This window comes from Somniosus microcephalus, chromosome 25 (genome assembly GCF_052327205.1).
Source record: "Somniosus microcephalus isolate GS21.2 chromosome 25, FLI_Smic_1.0, whole genome shotgun sequence".
Lineage (NCBI taxonomy): Eukaryota > Metazoa > Chordata > Chondrichthyes > Squaliformes > Somniosidae > Somniosus > Somniosus microcephalus.
Genome location: NC_141011.1, coordinates 35,928,709 through 35,952,834, shown reverse-complemented (window position 1 = coordinate 35,952,834; position 24,126 = coordinate 35,928,709). Strand labels below are relative to the sequence as shown.

The 24,126-nt window shown below is 51.8% G+C and overlaps 1 protein-coding gene across 1 annotated transcript in view; it reads right to left on the bottom strand.

The window, feature by feature from the left end:
* Window positions 1–24,126, bottom strand: part of pax7a (paired box 7a) — a 273,084-nt gene that overhangs the window by 72,974 nt on the left and 175,984 nt on the right. The window contains exon 5 of the mRNA XM_085967556.1: window positions 12,325–12,527. Coding sequence (XP_085823682.1) covers window positions 12,325–12,527 — 203 coding nt within the window. The remainder of the gene's footprint in view (window positions 1–12,324; window positions 12,528–24,126) is intronic.

The following is a 24,126-nucleotide window of genomic DNA, read 5'->3' as shown; positions in this document are numbered from 1 at the left end:
CTCACAAAATGTTCCGGAGGTTGGCGTCGCTAAAATGAGACTGTCGACCATCGCCATTCCCTTAAAACGTTACACCCTCGCGGCAATTAAACCCTTTAATGGGCTCGCGCGGCATTTCCACGTTGAATGAGACAATAAAACGAGATGGAAATGAAAGCAGCAAGTGGTGGAAGTGCAGAGCAGGTCTGCCAGCGCCTGAAAGAGATAGAATAATATTCCAGGCATAACCTTCACTGGGGCGCGCCCGAGACACTAGGGGCTGATCAGAGAGAAACAGGCCGAGATATTGGATCATCCTTGAATCGGGGAGGGGGAGGAGGGGTAGAGAGGGTGAAAGAGGAGAGCGGGAGAGGGGGGAGAGTGTGAGGAGAGGGGGAGAGTGGGGGAGAGTGGGAGAGCGGGGGAAAGTGGGGGGAGAGAAGGGAGAGTGGGGGAGATGGTGAGAAGGGGAGTGGGGGAGAGGGGGAGTGGGTGAGAAGGGGCGAGGATGAAGAGTAGGGGAGGGTGGAGTGGGGAGAGGTGGAGTGGGGGAAAGGGGGGAGGGAGGGGGAGAGTGTGGAGCTAGGGGGAGAGTGTGGAGCTGGGGGGAGAGGGGAGAGTGTGGGGCTGGGGAGAGGAGAGAGTGTGGAGCTGGGGGGATAGTGTGGAGTTGGGGGAGAGTGGGGAGAGGGGAGAGAGTGAGGGAGAGAGGGGGAGAGTGTGGAGCTGGGGGTAGCGTGTGGAGCTGGGGGGAGAGTGGGGAGGGGGGAGAGTGTGGAGCTGGGGGGAGAGTGTGGAGCTGGGGGGAGAGTGTGGAGCTGGGGGGAGAGTGTGGAGTTAGGGGGAGAGTGTGGAGTTAGGAGAGAGTGTGGAGTTAGGGGGAGAGTGTGAGCTGGGGGAGAGTGTGGAGCTGGGGGGAGAGGGTGGAGCTGGGCGGAGAGTGGGGAGAGGGGGAGAGTGTGGAGCTGGGGGAGAGTGGGGAGAGGGGGAGAGTGTGGAGCTGGGGGAGAGTGGAGGAGAGGGGGAAAGTGTGGAGCTGGGGGAGAGTGGGGAGAGGGGGAGAGTGTGGAGCTGGGGGGAGAGTGGGGAGAGTGTGGAGCTGTGGGGAGAGGGGGAGAGTGTGGAGCTGGTGGGAGAGTGGGGAGCTGGGGGAGAGTGTGGAGCTGGGGGAGAGGGGAGAGCGTGGAGTTGGGGGGGGAGAGTGTGGAGCTGGGGGGAGAGTGTGGAGCTGGGGGGAGAGCCGGAGAGTGTGGAGCTGGGGGGGAGAGTGTGGAGCTGTGGGGAGCTGGGGGGAGAGTGTGGAGCTGGGGGGAGAGTGGGGAGCTGGGGGGAGAGCCGGAGAGTGTGGAGCTGGGGGGGAGAGTGTGGAGCTGTGGGGAGAGGGGGAGAGTGTGGAGCTGGGGGGAGAGTGGGGAGCTGGGGGGAGAGCCGGAGAGTGTGGAGCTGGGGGGAGAGTGTGGGGCTGGGGGGAGAGTGTGGAGCTGTGGGGAGAGTGTGGGGCTGGGGGGAGAGTGTGGAGCTGGGGGGAGAGTGGGGAGCTGGGGGGAGAGCCAGAGAGTGTGGAGCTGGGGGGAGAGGGGAGAGTGTGGGGCTGGGGGAGAGGAGAGAGTGTGGAGCTGGGGGGATAGTGTGGAGTTGGGGGAGAGTGGGGAGAGGGGGAGAGAGTGGGGAGAGGGGGAGAGTGTGGAGCTGGGGGTAGCGTGTGGAGCTGGGGGGAGAGTGGGGAGGGGGGAGAGTGTGGAGCTGGGGGGAGAGTGTGGAGCTGGGGGGAGAGTGTGGAGCTGGGGGGAGAGTGTGGAGTTAGGGGGAGAGTGTGGAGTTAGGGGGAGAGTGTGGAGTTAGGGGGAGAGTGTGGAGCTGGGGGGAGAGTGTGGAGCTGGGGGGAGAGTGTGGAGCTGGGCGGAGAGTGTGGAGCTGGGCGGAGAGTGGGGAGAGGGGGAGAGTGTGGAGCTGGGGGGAGAGTGGGGAGAGGGGGAGAGTGTGGAGCTGGGGGGAGAGTGGGGAGAGGGGGAAAGTGTGGAGCTGGGGGGAGAGTGGGGAGAGGGGGAGAGTGTGGAGCTGGGGGGAGAGTGGGGAGAGTGTGGAGCTGTGGGGAGAGGGGGAGAGTGTGGAGCTGGTGGGAGAGTGGGGAGCTGGGGGAGAGTGTGGAGCTGGGGGAGAGGGGAGAGCGTGGAGTTGGGGGGGGAGAGTGTGGAGCTGGGGGGAGAGTGTGGAGCTGGGGGGAGAGCCGGAGAGTGTGGAGCTGGGGGGGAGAGTGTGGAGCTGTGGGGAGCTGGGGGGAGAGTGTGGAGCTAGGGGGAGAGTGGGGAGCTGGGGGGAGAGCCGGAGAGTGTGGAGCTGGGGGGGAGAGTGTGGAGCTGTGGGGAGAGGGGGAGAGTGTGGAGCTGGGGGGAGAGTGGGGAGCTGGGGGGAGAGCCGGAGAGTGTGGAGCTGGGGGGAGAGTGTGGGGCTGGGGGGAGAGTGTGGAGCTGTGGGGAGAGTGTGGGGCTGGGGGGAGAGTGTGGAGCTGGGGGGAGAGTGGGGAGCTGGGGGGAGAGCCAGAGAGTGTGGAGCTGGGGGGAGAGTGTGGAGCTGGGGGGAGAGCCGGAGAGTGTGGAGCTGGGAGGAGAGCGGGAGAGTGTGGAGCTGGGGGGAGAGCGGGAGAGTGTGGAGCTGGGGGGGAGAGTGTGGGGCTGGGGGGAGAGTGTGGAGCTGTGGGGAGAGGGGGAGAGTGTGGAGCTGGGGGGAGAGCCGGAGAGTGTGGAGCTGGGGGGAGAGCGGGAGAGTGTGGAGCTGGGGGGAGAGTGTGGAGCTGGGGGGAGAGTGGGGAGCTGGGGGGAGAGCCGGAGAGTGTGGAGCTGGGGGGAGAGTGTGGAGCTGGGGGGAGAGTGTGGAGCTGGGGGGAGAGTGGGGAGCTGGGGGGAGAGCCGGAGAGTGTGGAGCTGGGGGGAGAGTGTGGAGCTGGGGGGAGAGTGTGGAGCTGGGGTGCGAGCCGGAGAGTGTGGAGCTGGGAGGAGAGCGGGAGAGTGTGGAGCTGGGGGGAGAGCGGGAGAGTGTGGAGCTGGGGGGAGAGTGTGGAGCTGGGGGGGAGAGTATGGGGCTGGGGGGAGAGTGTGGAGCTGGGGGGAGAGGGGAGAGCGTGGAGCTGGGGGGAGAGTGGGGAGCTGGGAGGAGAGTGGGAGAGTGTGGAGCTGGGGGGAGAGCGGGAGAGTGTGGAGCTGGGGGGGGAGAGTGTGGGGCTGGGGGGAGAGTGTGGAGCTGGGGGGGAGAGTGTGGGGCTGGGGGGAGAGTGTGGAGGTGGGGGGTGAGGGGAGAGTGTGGAGCTGGGGGGAGAGTGGGGAGCTGGGGGGAGAGCCGGAGAGTGTGGAGCTGGGGGGGAGAGTGTGGAGCTGGGGGGAGAGCCGGAGAGTGTGGAGCTGGGGGGGAGAGTGTGGAGCTGTGGGGAGAGGGGGAGAGTGTGGAGCTGGGAGGAGAGCGGGAGAGTGTGGAGCTGGGGGGAGAGTGTGGAGCTGGGGGGAGAGCCGGAGAGTGTGGAGCTGGGGGGGAGAGTGTGGAGCTGTGGGGAGAGGGGGAGAGTGTGGAGCTGGGAGGAGAGCGGGAGAGTGTGGAGCTGGGGGGAGAGTGTGGAGCTGGGAGGAGAGCGGGAGAGTGTGGAGCTGGGGGGAGAGTGGGGAGCTGGGAGGAGAGCGGGAGAGTGTGGAGCTGGGGGGGAGAGTGTGGAGCTGGGAGGAGAGCGGGAGAGTGTGGAGCTGGGGGGAGAGCGGGAGAGTGTGGAGCTGGGGGGGGAGAGTGTGGGGCTGGGGGGAGAGTGTGGAACTGGGGGGAGAGTGTGGAACTGGGGGGAGAGTGTGGGGCTGGGGGGAGCGCGGGGAGCACTCCTGCACCTCCTGGCTTTATAGTAAGATAAGTTAAAAGACCTTAAACCTTTGCGTGGATGTTTCCAGTGGGCCCTATAAGTGAATATGACGGGCAGCACACTCCCAGTGTGGAACGAGTGCGGCATGGCGCCCGCCATATTCGATCCTTAGGCATTTGTTTTATGCCTGCAAAACCAGCTCAGCCTGAACCAATTTCTACACTGCAATACGGGGTGCATCAGAGACACAGTGGGGTCGATCTTGACTTTGTGCGATGCTGTAAGCCCGTTTTACATCTGATTGAAATCAGTGGAAATAAAAATGGGGAGAGCTGTAAAACGGGCTGCTGATTCACTCTCACCCATTTTACACTAATGCACAATCAGAATGACCCCCAGTGAGTGTGGTGCGAGAGAGGCACAGCGATACATGAGCTGACTGCTGCCCATCAGACTCTTTAATGCTGTTTGTTCCTATTTGTTCCTGTACCCAACGTTATCTAACCTGCTCTTATCCCTCCCATTCAGCAGTGTGCGCTGGGGTCACAGAGCGTTAATGATCTCAATGCTCCTCGCACACAAGAGAAGACTGAATACTTCTCACAGTATCCCGGCTGTGTGTCTGTCCCATGACTGAGGAACATGTTTGTGTCACATGGCTTCTGCTGTTTAAATAAATCCATTCACTCACAAATGAAATTATGTGTAACGTGACTGCTCATCTGTACAAAGACTTGGTGATGACAATTCCACTTTTACTGATGGATTTGCAACATGTTATCAGCCAAACACAGCCAGTGAAAGAAAGAAAGACTTGCATTTATATAGCGCCTTTCACGACCTCAGGACGTCCCAAAGCGCTTTACAGCCAATGAAGTACTTTTTTGAAGTGTAGTCACTGTTGTAATGTAGGAAACGCGGCAGCCAATTTGCGCACAGCAAGCTCCCACAAACAGCAATGTGATAATGACCAGATAATCTGTTTTTGATATGTTGATTGAGGGATAAATATTGGGCAGGACACTGGGGAGAACTCCCTTGCTCTTCTTTGAAATAGTGCCGTGGGATCTTTACCTCCACCTGAGGGGGCAGACGGGGCCTCGAATTAACATCTTATCCAAAAGACGGCACCTCCGACAGTGCAGCACTCCCTCAGCACTGCATTGGGAGTGTCAGCCTAGATTTTTGTGCTCAAGTCCCTGGAGTGGGACCTGAATCCACAACCTTCTGACTCAGAGGCGAGGGTGCGAACAACTGAGCCTTTAAAAAGAAAGAGAAGAAAAGGAAAAAAAGGAAGGAAGGAAAGACTTGCATTTATATAGCAGCTTTCACAACCTCAGGACGTCCCAAAGCACGTTACAGCCAATGAAGTATTTTTGAAGTGTAGTTGTCGTTGTAATGTAGGAAACACGGCAGCCAAATTCACGCACAGCAAGGTCCCACTAACAGCAATGTGATAATGATCAGAAAATCTGTTCTAGTGATGTTGATTGAGGGTTGAATATTGACCAGGATACCAGGGAGAACTCCCCTGGTTTTCTTTGAAATAGTGCCATGGGATCTTTTACATCCACCTGAGAGAGCAGACGTGGCCTTGTTTTAATGTCTCATCTGAAAGACGGCACCTCCGACAGTGCAGCGCTCCCTCAGCACTGCACTGGGAGTGTCAGCCTGGACTATGGGCTTAAGTCTCTGGAGTGGGGCTTGAACCCATGCTCTTCTGACTCAGAGGCAAGAATGCTACCCACTGAGCCCCGGCTGCACCATGAACACAATAGGGAGGGATTTTAATTCACCCCGATTGGCAGGAAAGGGACGGTGGAGCAGCTAAAATGGAACGGTGCCATTTCCCGCTCCATTCCCCCATTTTAACGCCGCTGGTTTTGGTGATGGCTGAAGCTCCTGGCGGTCTCATTAATAAATGCAAATCGGGGCTCCGTGAGGTACACGGGACTCCGATGGCATTTTAACCCGTTCCCAACCAGGTAAAGCACAGGAAAAGCTGTCTGAAAAGGGAGCAGCACCAGGCATTTCTGAAAATGAGGAGTCAACACAGGACTACATGCATGCTAAATAGCAGAAGCAGTATGCTATAGACAGGGCTAAGCGATCCCACAATCAACGGGTCAGATCAAAGCTCTGCGGTCCTGCTACATCCAGTCATAAATGGTGGTGGGCAATTAAACAACAGGAGGAGGTTCCATGAATATCCCCACCCACAATGATGGTGGAGCCCAGCACGTGAGTGCAAAAGACAAGGCTGAAGCGTTTGCAACCACCTTCAGCCAGAAATGCTGAGTGAATGATCCATATCGGCCTCCTCTTGAGGTCCCCACCATCACAGATGTCAGTCTTCAGCCAATTCGATTCACTCCACGAGAAATGGCTGAGTGCACTGGATACAGCAAAGGCTACGGGTCCCGACAACATCCCAGCTGTGGTGCTGAAGACTTGTGCTCCAGAACTAGCCGCGCATCTAGCCAAGCTGTTCCAGTACAGCTACAACACTGGCATCTACCCGACAAAGTGGAAAATTGTCTAGGTAGTCCTGTTCACAAGAAGCAGGACAAATCCAACCTGGCCAATGACCGCCCCATCAGCCTTCTCTCAATTATCAGCAAAGTGGTGGGAGGAGTCGTCAACAGTGCTATCAAGTGGCACTTACTCACCAAAAACCCAAATTGGACGGCTACTGTTTATCTCAGCAACCCTGGTCTAGGCAGTAGGACTAAATGGACAGCTACTTCAAAGAGCCGGCACAGGCATGAGGAGCGGAATGGCCTCCTTCTGGGCGGTAAAATTCTGCTTCAACGTAGCTGAAGGACCTTTTTACTATTATTTCATTTACAAGTGAGTGGCTCACACAAAATCTTAGCTTTGAGGGGTAGAAAATCTAAAGAAAAGCTTGTTTGTAGGGAAAAAAAATAAAGGCGACAGCTGTTGTCAGCAGACATTCCTGAAGGATTTCTCACTGGCAGATCCTGCCTCTTCCCACCACTTTCAAGCCCACCGATCCCTCGAACATTTTCTACATTTCAGCGTCGATCCCTCAACCTCTCTGGGGCCTTCTCAAAGACTGCAAACATTAATCACTGAAGTGCTCGCACAGCCCCAAACTCTGCCCATCCCCCGCCGCCACCGAGAGCTGAGAGGGTCTTTATGGGAGCCTCGAGAAATCAGGCAAGTGGCAGAAGTCGGCCCCCCACCCCGGTGCCCCCGACAATTCATCGGATCATACGTCTGACAAATGATTTTCTTCGGCGGTGTGGAAATCTCGGAGAGTGAGGTGACGAACTGATGATGGAGAAGAGCTTGAGGTCTAACTGAGGGAATGATGGCCGCCTATAAGGTGAGGTGTGGGAGGAGGGAGTCTTGGTGTGCTCTGCTCATTGCCTTTCAGCTCTCTGCTTGCTTCATTTGGTCCCAAAAGCTTAGGATGCGAGACTCGTGTGTCAGCCGTGGCTCAGTGGGTAGCACTCGCGCCTCTGAGTCAGAAGGTCCTTGGTTCAAGCCCCGCTCCATAGACTTGAGCACATAATCTAGGCCGACACTCCCACTGCAATACTGAGGGAGTGCAGCACTGCCGGAGGTGCCGTCTTTCAGATGAGACATTAAACCGGGGCTCCATCTGCCCTCTCAGGTTGACGTAAAAAAATCCCATGGCGCTATTTCGAAGAAGAGCAGAGGAGTTCTCCCCAGTGGCCTGGACAATATTCATCCTTCAACTGACATCACCAAAAAAAAAGAGATTATCTGGTCATTTATCACATTGCTGTTTGTGGGATCTTTCTCAGCTTCAGACCTCCTGCTCAAACCTCCTACAATCTGCTGTTCCACTTCAGTGGTATTCCCGGACTTGGTGTCCTCACAGCGTCCAGCTTGCGTTGAACTCTGCTGCTTGGCGATGAAGTAGTTCCACAAACCATGTGTGCGATGCCGTGGCTGTGAGTCCAAGAGGTGCTGAACCCAACAGCATCCCACACTAATCCAACCACTCTTGACAGGCAGGGTTGCTACCCAGTTAAAAACTTTCATCTGCCCCCTGGTCCAGCTCAAGCGTTTGTGCTTTGCTGCCACAACATCTGGTGCTTTGCTGTTTTGTAGCGAGTCTCAAACCCCTGTCCAACGTATTGGTTCGAGTCGTTCCTCTCCAACTGTCCCATTTCAATCAGGGCATCCCGACATTCAAACAAGAAATGCAGTAACAGCGCATAAAACACACAAACCAAACAAATCAACTGATCTTCCGATTCTACAGAAAACACGGTGCAGGGTGAGAGGGGCGGAATGTAGAGCCCCAAATAATTCACTTACAAATATACCCTGTAATAGGACTGGGGAGAGACTCTATCGGTGAGAGGCAGCGTTCTACATTCTGTCATAGAATCAGAGAATGATACAGAACAGAAGGAGGCCATTCGGCCCATCGTGCCTGTGCCGGCTCTTTGAAAGGGCTATCCAATTTTTTTTTTTTTAATTCACTTATGGGCTCTGGGCATCACTGGCAAGGCCAGCATTTATCGCCCATCACTAGTAGCCCTTGAGAAGGTGGTGGTGAGCCGCCTTCTTGAACCGCTGCAGTCCGTGTGGTGAAGGTAATCCCACAGTGCTGTTAGGGAGGGAGTTCCAGGATTTTGACCCAGCAACGATGAAGGATCGGCGATATACTTCCAAGTCAGGATGATGTGTGACTTGGAGGGGAACTTGGAGGTGGTGGTGTTCCCATGCGCCTGCTGCCCTTGTCCTTCTAGGTGGAAGAGGTTGCGGGTTTGGGAGGTGCTGCCGAAGAAGCCTTGGTGAATTAGTCCCACTCTCCTGCTCTTTCCCCATAGCCCTGTAATTATTTCCTTTCAAGTATTTATACAATTTCCTTTTGAAAGTTACTATTGAATCTGCTTCCTCCACCCTTTCAGGCAGCGCATTCCAGATCATAACAACTCGCTGTATAAAAAAAAGTCCTCATCTCGCCTCCGATTCTTTTGCCAATCACCTTAAATCTGTGTCCTCTGGTTACTGACCCTTCTGCCACTGGAAACAGTTTCTCCTTATTTACTCTATCGAAACCGTTCATGATTTTGAACACCTCTATTAAATCTCCTCTTAACCTTCTGTGCTCTAAGGAGAACAAACCCCAGCTTCTCCAGTCTCTCCACATAACTGAAGTCCTTTAGTGCGACTGTACCTGTATCACGGCAGCCAATGCCATGTTAAACCCACTGAGGGGAATTCATTGATCCCACTCTCAGTGGGCAATCCCACTCAAAGGGAGTATGGGGCGGAGAACCAGCCCGAGGGTCAAAGTAACGAAATCTCCAATCCATGCTGTCTTTCCCTTTGCAAACAGTTTTAATGTTGGGTTAAAGATTTATACTCATGGAGGGAAGGGAAGCCATGCCAATGAGATGCAGCAAAATCTCACCAAGAGGGCTGGCCAATATCTCACCGAGGTTTATCTATTGAGTAGCGGAGTCATATGGACTAGTACAGTCCCAGGTTAAATCCCTGGTCGGTGTTAAGTTAACTGATCTCACCCAGGGCAGCAGTGGGGCTGCCACAATTGGCCTCAGTGCCCCTTGGTTTAGCAAGGGGAAAAAAAACAGCCAGGGTTCCTTCTCTTGATCACTGTCTGGTGATCCTCCTGTACGTGGGCATCGAGTGAGGACAGTATTAGGCTCAGCTGGAGTGTTCTGCATTATCAAATACCCTGCCAACACTCTCTGTCCTTCTCACACAGGAATGATGTATTGGAGGATGCTTGGCACCTGAGCAGCTGTGTTCTGGCAGGGAGTCAAATTGGTCTTTGGCAGTAGCTTGAAATGGGCTCGTAATGAATCCACAGTCCATTTTATGGGAGTGAATGGGAAGAAAATCCAATGTGGTGTAGAACAGGAGGCTCTTTCGCTACAAGCCCCCTTTCCCACTATTGGAAAGACCAACTTCACCCCTAATGCCTTCAGGTCAAATGGGGGCGGTGAGAGAGCGGGAGCTTGGGTGAATGTTTAGCACTGTGAAGGTCCAGTGACGTGACAGGCATGGTGCTGCCCTCATCCTGTGAGAACTGCAGGCTGTGGACCCAGCGCCAGTGACTGGCATGGTGCTGCCCTCACCCTGTGTGAACTGCAGGCTGTGGTCCCAGCGCCAGTGACAGGCATGGTGCTGCCCTCACCCTGTGTGAACTGCAGGCTGTGGACCCAGCGCCAGTGATGGGCATGGTGCTGCCCTCAGCCTGTGTGAACTGCAGGCTGTGGACCCAGCGCCAGTGACGGGCATGGTGCTGCCCTCACCCTGTGTGAACTACAGGCTGTGGACCCAGCGCCAGTGACGGGCATGGTGCTGCCCTCACCCTGTGTGAACTACAGGCTGTGGACCCAGCGCCAGTGATGGGCATGGTGCTGCCCTCAGCCTGTGTGAACTGCAGGCTGTGGACCCAGTGCCAGTGATGGGCATGGTGCTGCCCTCACCCTGTGTGAACTGCAGGCTGTGGACCCAGCGCCAGTGATGGGCATGGTGCTGCCCGCACCCTGTGTGAACTGCAGGCTGTGGACCCAGCGCCAGTGACGGGCATGGTGCTGCCCTCACCCTGTGTGAACTGCAGGCTGTGGACCCAGTCAGCACCAGTGCAGTTTGCAGTCGTCAGGGCAGAAACTGACCTTTGCTGAGATTTGTTCCTGAAACAGTTCCCTGGAGCCTTGGTGTAAAAATGAAACTAAACAAACATCCTTGCACAACCTCCATGCTCACACTTTGATGTTGTTCATTCACCGAGTGTGGGCATCACCAGATAAACACATAGCTGATCAAAGCTTAGAATCCCAATGGACCAAACCCTTTCCCATTCACTCCCATTATATAGGATTTAAACTCCTTCCCATTCACTCCCATTGTACAGGATCCCAATGGATTTAAACTTCTTCCCATTCACTCCCATTGTACAGAATCCCAATGGATTTAAACTCCTTCCCATTCACTCCCATTGTACAGAATCCCAATGGATTTAAACTCCTTCCCATTCACTCCCATTGTACAGAATTTCAATGGACTTAAACCCCTTCCCGTTCACTTGAATTGTACAGAATCCCAATCGATCAAGCTCTTTCTAACATACTTCCATTATATGAAATTCCCATTTACTACCATTGTATAGAATCCCAATGGATCAAACCCTTTCCCATTCACTCCAACTATACAGAATTTCCAATCAAACAAACACTTTATCATTCATTCCCATTGTATAAAATCCTAATGGCCCAAACTTTTTCTCATCCAATCACATTGTCGAGAATTCCAACGGACCAGATCTCCTTCCCATTCACTCCCATTATACAGTGTTCCTATTGCATGTAGAAAGTCACACAACACCAGGTTATAGTCCAACAGCTTTATTTGAAATCACAAGCTTTCGGAGCGCTGCTCCTTCGTCACTTCACCTGACGAAGGAGCAGCGCTCCAAAAGCTTGTGATTTCAAATAAAGCTGTTGGACTATAACCTGGTGTTGTGTGACTTTCTACATTTGTCCACCCCAGTCCAACACCGGCATCTCCACATCATTCCTATTGCATGACTGGGAAGTGATTTGGAGAAGGGAAAGGATTTTGTAGTGTACTATAGGGGGATTCCCGAAGAGCATTGGAAACTCAGGAAAAGCAGGATAAACAGTGGGAATTCATCCCTTATATATAGCAAAGGGATGTCAGCAGTTTATGTGAATATAATACCTTGCTAATAGTGCATGTGTTGGGTATACTCCATGCAGGTTCCACTCTCAGGTGATGGGCAACATAGATGTTTAACTCTGATCCGTCCCCTGATGATAATGAGCAAGGTACCCAGTGGAGAGAGGGCTCGCATTGGGACTGGCACTTGGTGTTGTTAACAGCTTTTGGTTCAAATGAGGAGCAGGTCAAAGGGCACAATTGGAACAGGACACGTGTTAAATTGGAATTGGAATGGGGGTGTTAAATTATTGGGGCTTCTCCCACTGCGCTGCCATAACTTTGACAGAAGCCTCGATTACCCGGGTGAACAGGTCTCCGCCAAAGGTATGACGGTGGAGCGGGTGGAGCCATGAGGGCAGTGACCCCCCCCCGCCAGAGGGTCAGAGCAAGAAAGCAGTGAAGGAGACAATGAAAGATTAGAGACAGAGGGAGGGATGAATACGCCAGTATTACAAGTTCCCGGTTCCGTCAGACTTTTCAGTCTTGCTGAAGCTGGATCGTAACTTTCAGCCTCGTTAGACTAACATTACAACAGAAAGTAAAACAATCGCAGCTCGTGGGCATAAACCAATGGCCCTCACTCTGTTGTCTGTTTGGTGTCTCTCTCTGTGTTGGAGACTTTGGGGGTGATGGTTGAGGTTTCTCTTGTTGAGTTGAAAGGAATAGAAGGATATGCTGATAGGCTGAGATGAGGTAGGGTGGGAGGAGGCTCGTGTGGAGCAGAAACACTGGCATAGACCCATTGGGCCAAATGGACTGTTTGTGCTGTAGACTCTATACTCGATGTAACTCACCTGGACCCGTGCCTCTGTGAGTTTGGTCCTCTGGGCCAGCTCCTCTCTGGTGTAGATGTCTGGGTAGTGGGTCCTCTCGAAGGCTTTCTCCAACTCTTCCAACTGCTCCGCGGTAAACGTGGTGCGACTGCGACGCTGCTTTCGTTTCAGCGGGAGGTCCGGCTCGGACTCCACGTCAGAGGTCCCATCGTCCAAGCGATTGCCTATTGAGGGGTAATATGCAAAAGAATCATTAATGAATGGGGTTTAAAGAATGACATGAGTCGAAGAAGACTTCATATGGCGCCAAGGACATCCGAATGCCCAACCAAAGTAATGTAGAGTATAGACGGGGCCAAGATTAGAATGAGGGACAGTCCAAATCTTCAATGTACTTCCAATCAAAGACTATAGAAAGAAACTCCTCTCGATGGGACAGTTCTGCTGTGCAGCTATTCAGCCATGAGGTCTCGCAAAACAGGCGTTAGCAAATCAGCAACTCATTTCCTTGAAATTCGGGTGGGGTGTAAAACAGGCCACTGATTCGCAATGGCTCGTTTTGCACTTCCGCCCAGGAGGATGCCCCGCCCCCGCCCCGCCCGCCGTGTCACATAAACAGCATGTGCTAGCGACATCTAGTGGCAGAATATCATTACCATGCCAACGTTTTCTGATTCCATAACAACTCTGAGTGACGTGACAATGACTCCAATCTCATGTACAGCTGCTAATGGAGCAGCTCTGCTCAGTGCCCTGAACTCAGGCTTCAGCCTCAAGCCATGTCAGGGCCCAGTGCGACGGATCCAGTGCGAAGGATCCAGGATCCAGCATACGGGATAATTTCCTTTATTAGTCAAGGCATAGAATATAAGAGAAGGGAGGTTATGCTTGAACTGTATAAAACACTAGTTAGGCCGCAGCTAGAATACTGCGTACAGTTCTGGTCACCATGTTACAGGAAGGATGTGATTGCACTAGAGGGGGTGCAGAGGAGATTTACGAGGATGTTGCCAGCACTGGAAAATTTTAGCTATGAGGAAAGATTGGATAGGCTGGGGTTGTTTTCTTTGGAAAAGAAGAGGCTGAGGGGAGACTTGATTAAGGTGTATAAAATTATGAGGGGCCTAGATAGAGTGGATAGGAAGGACCTATTTCCCTTAGCAGAGAGGTTACTAACTGGGGGCATAGGTTTAAAGTAATTGGTGGAAGGATTAGGGGGGAGTTGGAGAACTTTTTTCACCCAGAGGATGGTGGGGGTCGGGAACTCACTGCCTAAAAGGGTGGTAGAGGCAGAGACCACCATCACATTTAAAACGTACTTGGATATGCACTGGAAGTGCCGCAACCTACAAGACTACAGACCAAGAGCTGGAAAGTGGGATTAGGCGGGATAGCTCTTTTATGGCCAGCACAGACACAATGGGCCGAATGGCCTCCTTCTGTGCTGTAAATTTCCATGATTCTATGAGGATCCAGTGTGAAGGACCCAGTGTGAAGGACCCAGTGCGAAGGACCCAATGCGAAGGACCCAGTGCGAAGGATCCAGTGCGAAGGACCCAGTGCGAAGGACCCAGTGCAAAGGACCCAGTGCGAAGGATCCAGTGCAAAGGACCCAGTGTAGAGGACCCAGTGTGAAGGATACAGTGTGAAGGACCCAGTGTGAAGGATCCAGTGTGAAGGACCCAGTGTGAAGGACCCAGTGTGAAGGACCCAGTATAGAGGATGAAGTGTGAAGGACCCAGTGTGAAGGACCCAGTGTGAAGGATCCAGTGTGAAGGACCCAGTGTGAAGGACCCAGTGTGAAGGACCCAGTGTGAAGGACCCAGTGTGAAGGACCCAGTGTGAAGGATCCAGTGTGAAGGACCCAGTGTGAAGGATCCAGTGTGAAGGACCCAGTGTGAAGGACCCAGTGTGAAGGACCCAGTGTGGAGGATCCAGTGTGAAGGACCCAGTGTGAAGGACCCAGTGTGAAGGACCCAGTGTAGAGGACCCAGTGTGAAGGATCCAGTGTGAAGGACCCAGTGTGAAGGATCCAGTGTGAAGGATCCAGTGTGAAGGATCCAGTGTGAAGGATCCAGTGTGAAGGACCCAGTGTGAAGGACCCAGTGTGAAGGACCCAGAGTGAAGGATCCAATGTGAAGGATCCAGTGTGAAGGACCAAGTGTGAAGGACCCAGTGTGGAGGACCCAGTGTGAAGGACCCAGTGTGAGGGATCCAGTGTGAAGGACCCAGTGTGAAGGACCCAGTATAGAGGATTCAGTGTGAAGGACCCAGTGTGAAGGACCCAGTATAGAGGATCCAGTGTGAAGGACCCAGTGTTAAGGACCCAGTGTGAAGGACCCAGTGTGAAGGATCGAGTGTGAAGGACCCAGTATAGAGGATCCAGTGTGAAGGACCCAGTGTGAAGGACCCAGTGTGAAGGACCCTGTGCGAAGGACCCAGTGCGAAGGATACAGTGCGAAGGACCCAGTGTGAAGGACCCAGTGTGAAGGACTCAGTGTGAAGGACCCAGTGTGAAGGGCCCAGTGTGAAGGATCCAGTGTGAAGGACCCAGTGTGAAGGACCCAGTGTGAAGGATCCAGTGTGAAGGATCCAGTGTGAAGGACCCAGTGTGAAGGGCCCAGTGTGAAGGACCCAGTGTGAAGGATCCAGTGTGAAGGACCCAGTGTGAAGGATCCAGTGTGAAGGACCCAGTGTGAAGGACCCAATGTAAAGGATCCAGTGTGAAGGACCCAGTGTAAAGGATCCAGTGTGAAGGACCCAGTGTGAAGGGCCCAGTGTGAAGGACCCAGTGTAGAGGAGCCAGTGTAGAGGACCCAATGTGAAGGACCCAGTGCAGAGGACCCAGTGTAGAGGACCCAGTGTGAAGGACGAAGTGTGAAGGACCCAGTGTTAAGGATCCAGTGTGAAGGCCCAGTGTGAAGGATCCAGTGTGAAGGACCCAGTGTGAAGGACCCAGTGTGAAGGATCCAGTGTGAAGGCCCCAGTGTGAAGGGTCCAGTGTGAAGGACCCAGTGTGAAGGACCCAGTGTAAAGGACCCAGTGTGAAGGACCCAGTGTGAAGGACCCAGTGTAAAGGATCCAGTGTGAAGGACCAAGTGTGACGGACCCAGTGTGAAGGACCCAGTGTGAAGGATCCAGTGTGAAGGACCCAGTGTAAAGGATCCAGTGTGAAAGGCCCAGTGTGAAGGACCCAGGGTAGAGGACCCAGTGTGAAGGACCCAGTGTGAAGGATCCAGTGTGAAGGATCCAGTGTGAAGGATCCAGTGTGAATGACCCAGTGTGAAGGACCCAGTGTGAAGGACCCAGTGTGAAGGATCCAGTGTGAAGGACCCAGTGTGAAGGATCCAGTGTGAAGGACCCAGTGTGAAGGACCCAGTGTGAAGGACCCAATGTGAAGGACCCAGTGTGAAGGATCCAGTGTGAAGGACCCAGTGTGAAGGATCCAGTGTGAAGGACCCAGTGTGAAGGACCCAGTGTGAAGGACCCAGTGTGAAGGACCCAGTGTGAAGGATCCAGTGTGAAGGACCCAGTGTGAAGGACCCAGTGTGAAGGACCCAGTGTGAAGGATCCAGTGTGAAGGATCCAGTGTGAAGGACCCAGTGTGAAGGATCCAGTGTGAAGGACCCAGTGTGAAGGACCCAGTGTGAAGGACCCAGTGTGAAGGATCCAGTGTGAAGGACCCAGTGTGAAGGACACAGTGTGAAGGATCCAGTGTGAAGGACCCAGTGTGAAGGACCCAGTGTGAAGGACCCAGTGTAGAGGACCCAGTGTGAAGGATCCAGTGTGAAGGACCCAGTGTGAATGACCCAGTGTGAAGGACCCAGTGTAGAGGACCCAGTGTAGAGGACCCAGTGTGAAGGACCCAGTGTGTAGGACCCAGTGTGAAGGACCCAGTGTGGAGGACCCAGTGTGAAGGACCCAGTGTGAAGGACCCAGTGTAGAGGATCCAGTGTGAAGGACCCAGTGTGAAGGACCCAGTATAGAGGATCCAGTGTGAAGGACCCAGTGTGAATGACCCAGTGTGAAGGATCCAGTGTGAAGGGCCCAGTGTGAAGGACCCAGTGTGAAGGGCCCAGTGTGAAGGACCCAGTGTGAAGGACCCAGTGTGAAGGACCCAGTGTAGAGGATCCAGTGTGAAGGACCCAGTGTGAAGGACCCAGTGTGAAGGACCCAGTGTGAAGGACCCAGTGTGAAGGACCCAGTGCGAAGGACCCAGTGCGAAGGACCCAGTGCGAAGGACCCAGTGCGAAGGATCCAGTGCGAAGGATCCAGTGCGAAGGACCCAGTGTAGAGGACCCAGTGTGAAGGATCCAGTGTGAAGGACCCAGTGTGAAGGACCCAGTGCGAAGGACCCAGTGCGAAGGACCCAGTGCGAAGGACCCAGTGCGAAGGATCCAGTGCGAAGGATCCAGTGCGAAGGACCCAGTGCGAAGGACCCAGTGCGAAGGACCCAGTGCGAAGGATCCAGTGCGAAGGATCCAGTGTGAAGGACCCAGTGTAGAGGACCCAGTGTGAAGGATCCAGTGTGAAGGACCCAGTGTGAATGACCCAGTGTGAAGGACCCAGTGTAGAGGACCCAGTGTAGAGGACCCAGTGTGAAGGACCCAGTGTGTAGGACCCAGTGTGAAGGACCCAGTGTGGAGGACCCAGTGTGAAGGACCCAGTGTGAAGGACCCAGTGTAGAGGATCCAGTGTGAAGGACCCAGTGTGAAGGACCCAGTGTGAAGGACCCAGTGCGAAGGACCCAGTGCGAAGGACCCAGTGCGAAGGACCCAGTGTGAAGGACCCAGTGCGAAGGACCCAGTGCGAAGGACCCAGTGCGAAGGACCCAGTGTGAAGGACACAGTGTGAAGGACCCAGTGTGAAGGACCCAGTGCGAAGGACCCAGTGCGAAGGACCCAGTGCGAAGGACCCAGTGTGAAGGACACAGTGTGAAGGACCCAGTGTGAAGGACCCAGTGCGAAGGACCCAGTGCGAAGGATCCAGTGCGAAGGATCCAGTGCGAAGGACCCAGTGTGAAGGACCCAGTGTGAATGACCCAGTGCGAAGGACCCAGTGTGAAGGACACAGTGTGAAGGATCCAGTGCGAGGGCACTAACTGTTGTTGGTTCCACAAAAGCAAGCACTTTGCGGGGCCTCACCCAGACTCCACGTGTGATCATAGGCAGTGAAGGTTAGCAGGCTATTCAACTGTAAAGGGCATCACAGCTGAGCCTGATCCTGCCCTCACCTGATGTGCACACAGGCACTATCCGGCAAGCATCCCAGGTTAGTGATCGGGAACAGCAACCTTCCTTACCCTGAGAGGGGGCTGATGGGGATTGGTGCCCAGCTGAGGTCAGATAGACTCAGTCCGGAATGGAGATGGAAACAGGGCCCTTTCTGTGCACAATGGCTCAGTATCATTGGACCATCATGGGATCACAATTTAAACTGAGTTCCGACTCATAGACAACAGCACCATAAAAAGGTAGGGCTCGTCTCTCCTGTAGATGTACAAGGGGTTGAGAAATATTTTTCTTTTATATTTCTACAAGATTGGACTCGTTGACTAAGACCCTGATAGGGTTAATGTCAGATCCATGCACTTCTCGAAGAGTGAAGGATATATAATCCAGTCGCGGACTGGTTGCAGGAAGGCAGCTGTGGGGCTCCTGTGAAAATCAGTCCTGGCCTGCTAACATTTCTCAGCCTCACCATCAGGGTGTCACGCTAGAGGGTTTAGCACATCAGCCAGTTACCACAGCACTGCGGGAAGTTCTGAAGACACCAGGTATGCGGCACAGCAAACGTACCAAGTAGTTCCTTCACATTGCCCACCGAATTCCTCTGACAATTTCTCCCTTTGGCTGTGCTCTCTGGAACACGCTGAACCCTGCTGGGTCACTGGGCACCTCCTAGTCCCTTTTCCATCTGCCAGTGCTCCATGTGTGAGTCTGGGCAGTGACTGCCAGCGGTGTATTCGACCGAGCGAGACATCATAGCTGCACCCGCTCCTGTCCACACACACGGAATTCGCCACAGGAGTCCCTGGTTAATGATCTACTGCAGGAACCTTGGTTGATTTTCCACTCCCTAACCCGGGGGCTCCTCAACTGCTCAACTGACAGAGATCATCTAATTAAGAGCTGACTACACATCAAACCTTCCCCTCACTGTAACACGCTGATATAACACACCCCTCACTATAACTCTTATATACCTGACACCCCTCACTGTAACACACTGATATAACACACCCCTCACTGTAACATGCTGATATAACACACCCCTCACTGTAACACTCTGATATAAAACTCCCCTCACTGTTACACGCTGATATAACACACCCCTCACTATAACTCTTATATACCTGACACCCCTCACTGTAACACTCTGATATAACACACCCCTCACTGTAACATGCTGATATAACACACCCCTCACTGTAACACGCTGATATAACACACCCCTCACTGTAACACGCTGATATAACACACCCCTCACTATAACTCTTACATACCTGACACCCCTCACTGTAACACACTGATATAACACACCCCTCACTGTAACATGCTGATATAACACACCCCTCACTGTAACACGCTGATATAACACACCCCTCACTGTAACACGCTGATATAACACACCCCTCACTGTAACACTCTGATATAACACACCCCTCACTGTAACACTCTAATATAACACACCCCTCACTGTAACACTCTGAGAAAACACACCCTTCACTGTAACACGCTGATATAACACACCCCTCACTGTAACACTCTGATATAACAGACCCCGCACTGTAACACGCTGATATAACACACCCCTCACTGTAACACTCTGATATAACACACCCCTCACTGTAACACGCTGATATAACACACCCCTCACTGTAACACTCTGATATAACACACCCCTCACTGTAACACGCTGATATAACACACCCCTCACTGTAACACTCTGATATAACACACCCTCAATGTAACACTCTGATATAAAACTCCCCTCACTGTTACACGCTGATATAACACACCCCTCACTATAACTCTTATATACCTGACACCCCTCACTGCAACACACTGATATAACACACCCCTCACTGTAACATGCTGATATAACACACCCCTCACTGTAACACGCTGATATAACACACCCCTCACTGTAACACTCTGATATAACACACCCCTCACTATAACTCTTATATACCTGACACCCCTCACTGTAACACACTGATATAACACACCCCTCACTGTAACATGCTGATATAACACACCCCTCACTGTAACACGCTGATATAACACACCGCTCACTGTAACACTCTTGATATAACACACCCCTCACTGTAACACTCTGATATAACACACCCCTCACTGTAACACGCTGATATAACACACCCCTCACTGTAACACTCTGATATAACACACACCTCACTGTAACACTCTGATATAACACACCCCTCACTGTAACACTTATATACCCGACACCTGTCACTGTAACACTCTGATATAACACACCCTTCACTGTAACACGCTGATATGACACACCCCTCACTGTAACACTCTGATATAACACACCCTCACTGTAACACGCTGATATAACACACCCCTCACTTTAACACTCTGATATAACACACCCCTCACTGTAACACGCTGATATAACACACCCCTCACTGTAACACGCTGATATAACACACCCCTCACTGTAACACGCTGATATAACACACCCCTCACTGTAACACGCTGATATAACACACCCCTCACTGTAACACTCTGATATAACACACCCCTCACTGTAACACTCTGATATAACACACCCCTCACTGTAACACTCTGATATAACACACCCCTCACTGTAACACGCTGATATAACACACCCCTCACTGTAACACGCTGATATAACACACCGCTCACTGTAACACTCTTGATATAACACACCCCTCACTGTAACACTCTGATATAACACACCCTCACTGTAACACGCTGATATAACACACCGCTCACTGTAACACTCTTGATATAACACACCCCTCACTGTAACACTCTGATATAACACACCCTCACTGTAACACGCTGATATAACACACCCCTCACTTTAACACTCTGATATAACACACCGCTCACTGTAACACTCTGATATAACACACCCCTCACTGTAACACTTATATACCCGACACCTGTCACTGTAACACTCTGATATAACACACCCCTCACTGTAACACTCTGATATAACACACCCCTCACTGTAACACTCTTGATATAACACACCCCTCACTGTAACACTCTGCTTTAACACACCCCTCACTGTAACACGCTGATATAACACGCCCCTCACTGTAACACTCTGATATAACACACCCCTCACTGTAACACTCTAATATAACACACCCCTCACTGTAACACGCTGATATAACACATCCCTCATTGTAACACTCGGATATAACACGCCCCTCACTGTAACACTCTGATATAACACACCCCTCACTGTAACACTCTGATATAACACACCCCTCACTGTAACACTCTGATATAACACACCCCTCACTGTAACACTCTGATATAACACACCCCTCACTGTAACACGCTGATATAACACACCCCTCACTGTAACACTCTGATATAACACACCGCTCACTTTAACACTCTGATATAACACACCCCTCTCTGTAACACTCTGATATAACACACCCCTCACTGTAACACTCTGATATAACACACCCCTCACTGTAACACGCTGATATAACACACCCCTCACTGTAACACTCTGATATAACACGCCCCTCACTTCAACACTCTGATATAACACACCCCTCACTGTAACACTCTGATATAACACACCCCTCACTGTAACACTCTGATATAACACACCACTCACTGTAACACTCTGATATAACACACCCCTCACTGGAACACGCTGATATAACACACCCCTCACTGTAACACTCTGATATAACACGCCCCTCACTTCAACACTGATATAACACACCACTCACTGTAACACGCTGATATAACACACCCCTCACTGTAACACTCTGATATAACACACCCCTCACTGTAACACGCTGATATAACACACCCCTCACTGTAACACGCTGATATAACACAGCCCTCACTGTAACACGCTGATATAACACACCCCTCACTGTAACACTCTGTTATAACACGCCCCTCACTTCAACACTGATACGACACACCCCTCACTGTAACACTCTGATATAACACACCCCTCACTGTAACACTCTGATATAACACACCCCTCACTGTAACACTCTGATATAACACACCCCTCACTGTAACACTCTGATATAACACACCCCTCAGTGTAACACGCTGATATAACACACCCCTCACTGTAACACGCTGATATAACACACCGCTCACTGTAACACTCTTGATATAACACACCCCTCACTGTAACACTCTGATATAACACACCCTCACTGTAACACGCTGATATAACACACCGCTCACTGTAACACTCTTGATATAACACACCCCTCACTGTAACACTCTGATATAACACACCCTCACTGTAACACGCTGATATAACACACCCCTCACTTTAACACTCTGATATAACACACCCCTCACTGTAACACTCTGATATAACACACCCCTCACTGTAACACGCTGATATAACACACCCCTCACTGTAAAACGCTGATATAACACGCCCCTCACTGTAACACTCTGATATAACACACCCCTCACTGTAACACTCTAATATAACACACCCCTCACTGTAACACGCTGATATAACACATCCCTCACTGTAACACTCTGATATAACATGCCCCTCACTGTAACACTCTGATATAACACACCGCTCACTGTAACACTCTGATATAACACACCCCTCACTGTAACACTCTGATATAACACACCCCTCACTGTAACACGCTGATATAACACACCCCTCACTGTAACACTCTGATATAACACACCGCTCACTGTAACACTCTGATATAACACACCCCTCACTGTAACACTCTGATATAACACACCCCTCACTGTAACACTCTGATATAACACACCCCTCACTGTAACACGCTGATATAACACACCCCTCACTGTAACACTCTGATATAACACGCCCCTCACTTCAACACTCTGATATAACACACCCCTCACTGTAACACTCTGATATAACACACCACTCACTGTAACACTCTGATATAACACACCCCTCACTGGAACACGCTGATATAACACACCCCTCACTGTAACACTCTGATATAACACGCCCCTCACTTCAACACTGATATAACACACCACTCACTGTAACACTCTGATATAACACACCCCTCACTGTAACACGCTGATATAACACACCCCTCACTGTAACACTCTGATATAACACACCCCTCACTGTAACACGCTGATATAACACACCCCTCACTGTAACACTCTGATATAACACACCCCTCACTGTAACACGCTGATATAACACACCCCTCACTGTAACACGCTGATATAACACAGCCCTCACTGTAACACGCTGATATAACACACCCCTCACTGTAACACTCTGATATAACACACCACTCACTGTAACACTCTGATATAACACACCCCTCACTGTAACACGCTGATATAACACACCCCTCACTGTAACACTCTGATATAACACACCCCTCACTGTAACACGCTGATATAACACACCCCTCACTGTAACACGCTGATATAACACACCCCTCACTGTAACACTCTGATATAACACGCCCCTCACTTCAACACTGTTATAACACACCCCTCACTGTAACACTCTGATATAACACACCCCTCACTGTAACACTCTGATATAACACACCCCTCACTGTAACACGCTGATATAACACACCGCTCACTGTAACACTCTTGATATAACACACCCCTCACTGTAACACTCTGATATAACACACCCTCACTGTAACACGCTGATATAACACACCCCTCACTTTAACACTCTGATATAACACACCGCTCACTGTAACACTCTGATATAACACACCCCTCACTGTAACACTTATATACCCGACACCTGTCACTGTAACACTCTGATATAACACACCCCTCACTGTAACACTCTGATATAACACACCCCTCACTGTAACACTCTTGATATAACACACCCCTCACTGTAACACTCTGCTTTAACACACCCCTCACTGTAACACGCTGATATAACACGCCCCTCACTGTAACACTCTGATATAACACACCCCTCACTGTAACACTCTAATATAACACACCCCTCACTGTAACACGCTGATATAACACATCCCTCATTGTAACACTCGGATATAACACGCCCCTCACTGTAACACTCTGATATAACACACCCCTCACTGTAACACTCTGATATAACACACCCCTCACTGTAACACTCTGATATAACACACCCCTCACTGTAACACTCTGATATAACACACCCCTCACTGTAACACGCTGATATAACACACCCCTCACTGTAACACTCTGATATAACACACCGCTCACTTTAACACTCTGATATAACACACCCCTCTCTGTAACACTCTGATATAACACACCCCTCACTGTAACACTCTGATATAACACACCCCTCACTGGAACACGCTGATATAACACACCCCTCACTGTAACACTCTGATATAACACGCCCCTCACTTCAACACTGATATAACACACCACTCACTGTAACACGCTGATATAACACACCCCTCACTGTAACACTCTGATATAACACACCCCTCACTGTAACACGCTGATATAACACACCCCTCACTGTAACACGCTGATATAACACAGCCCTCACTGTAACACGCTGATATAACACACCCCTCACTGTAACACTCTGTTATAACACGCCCCTCACTTC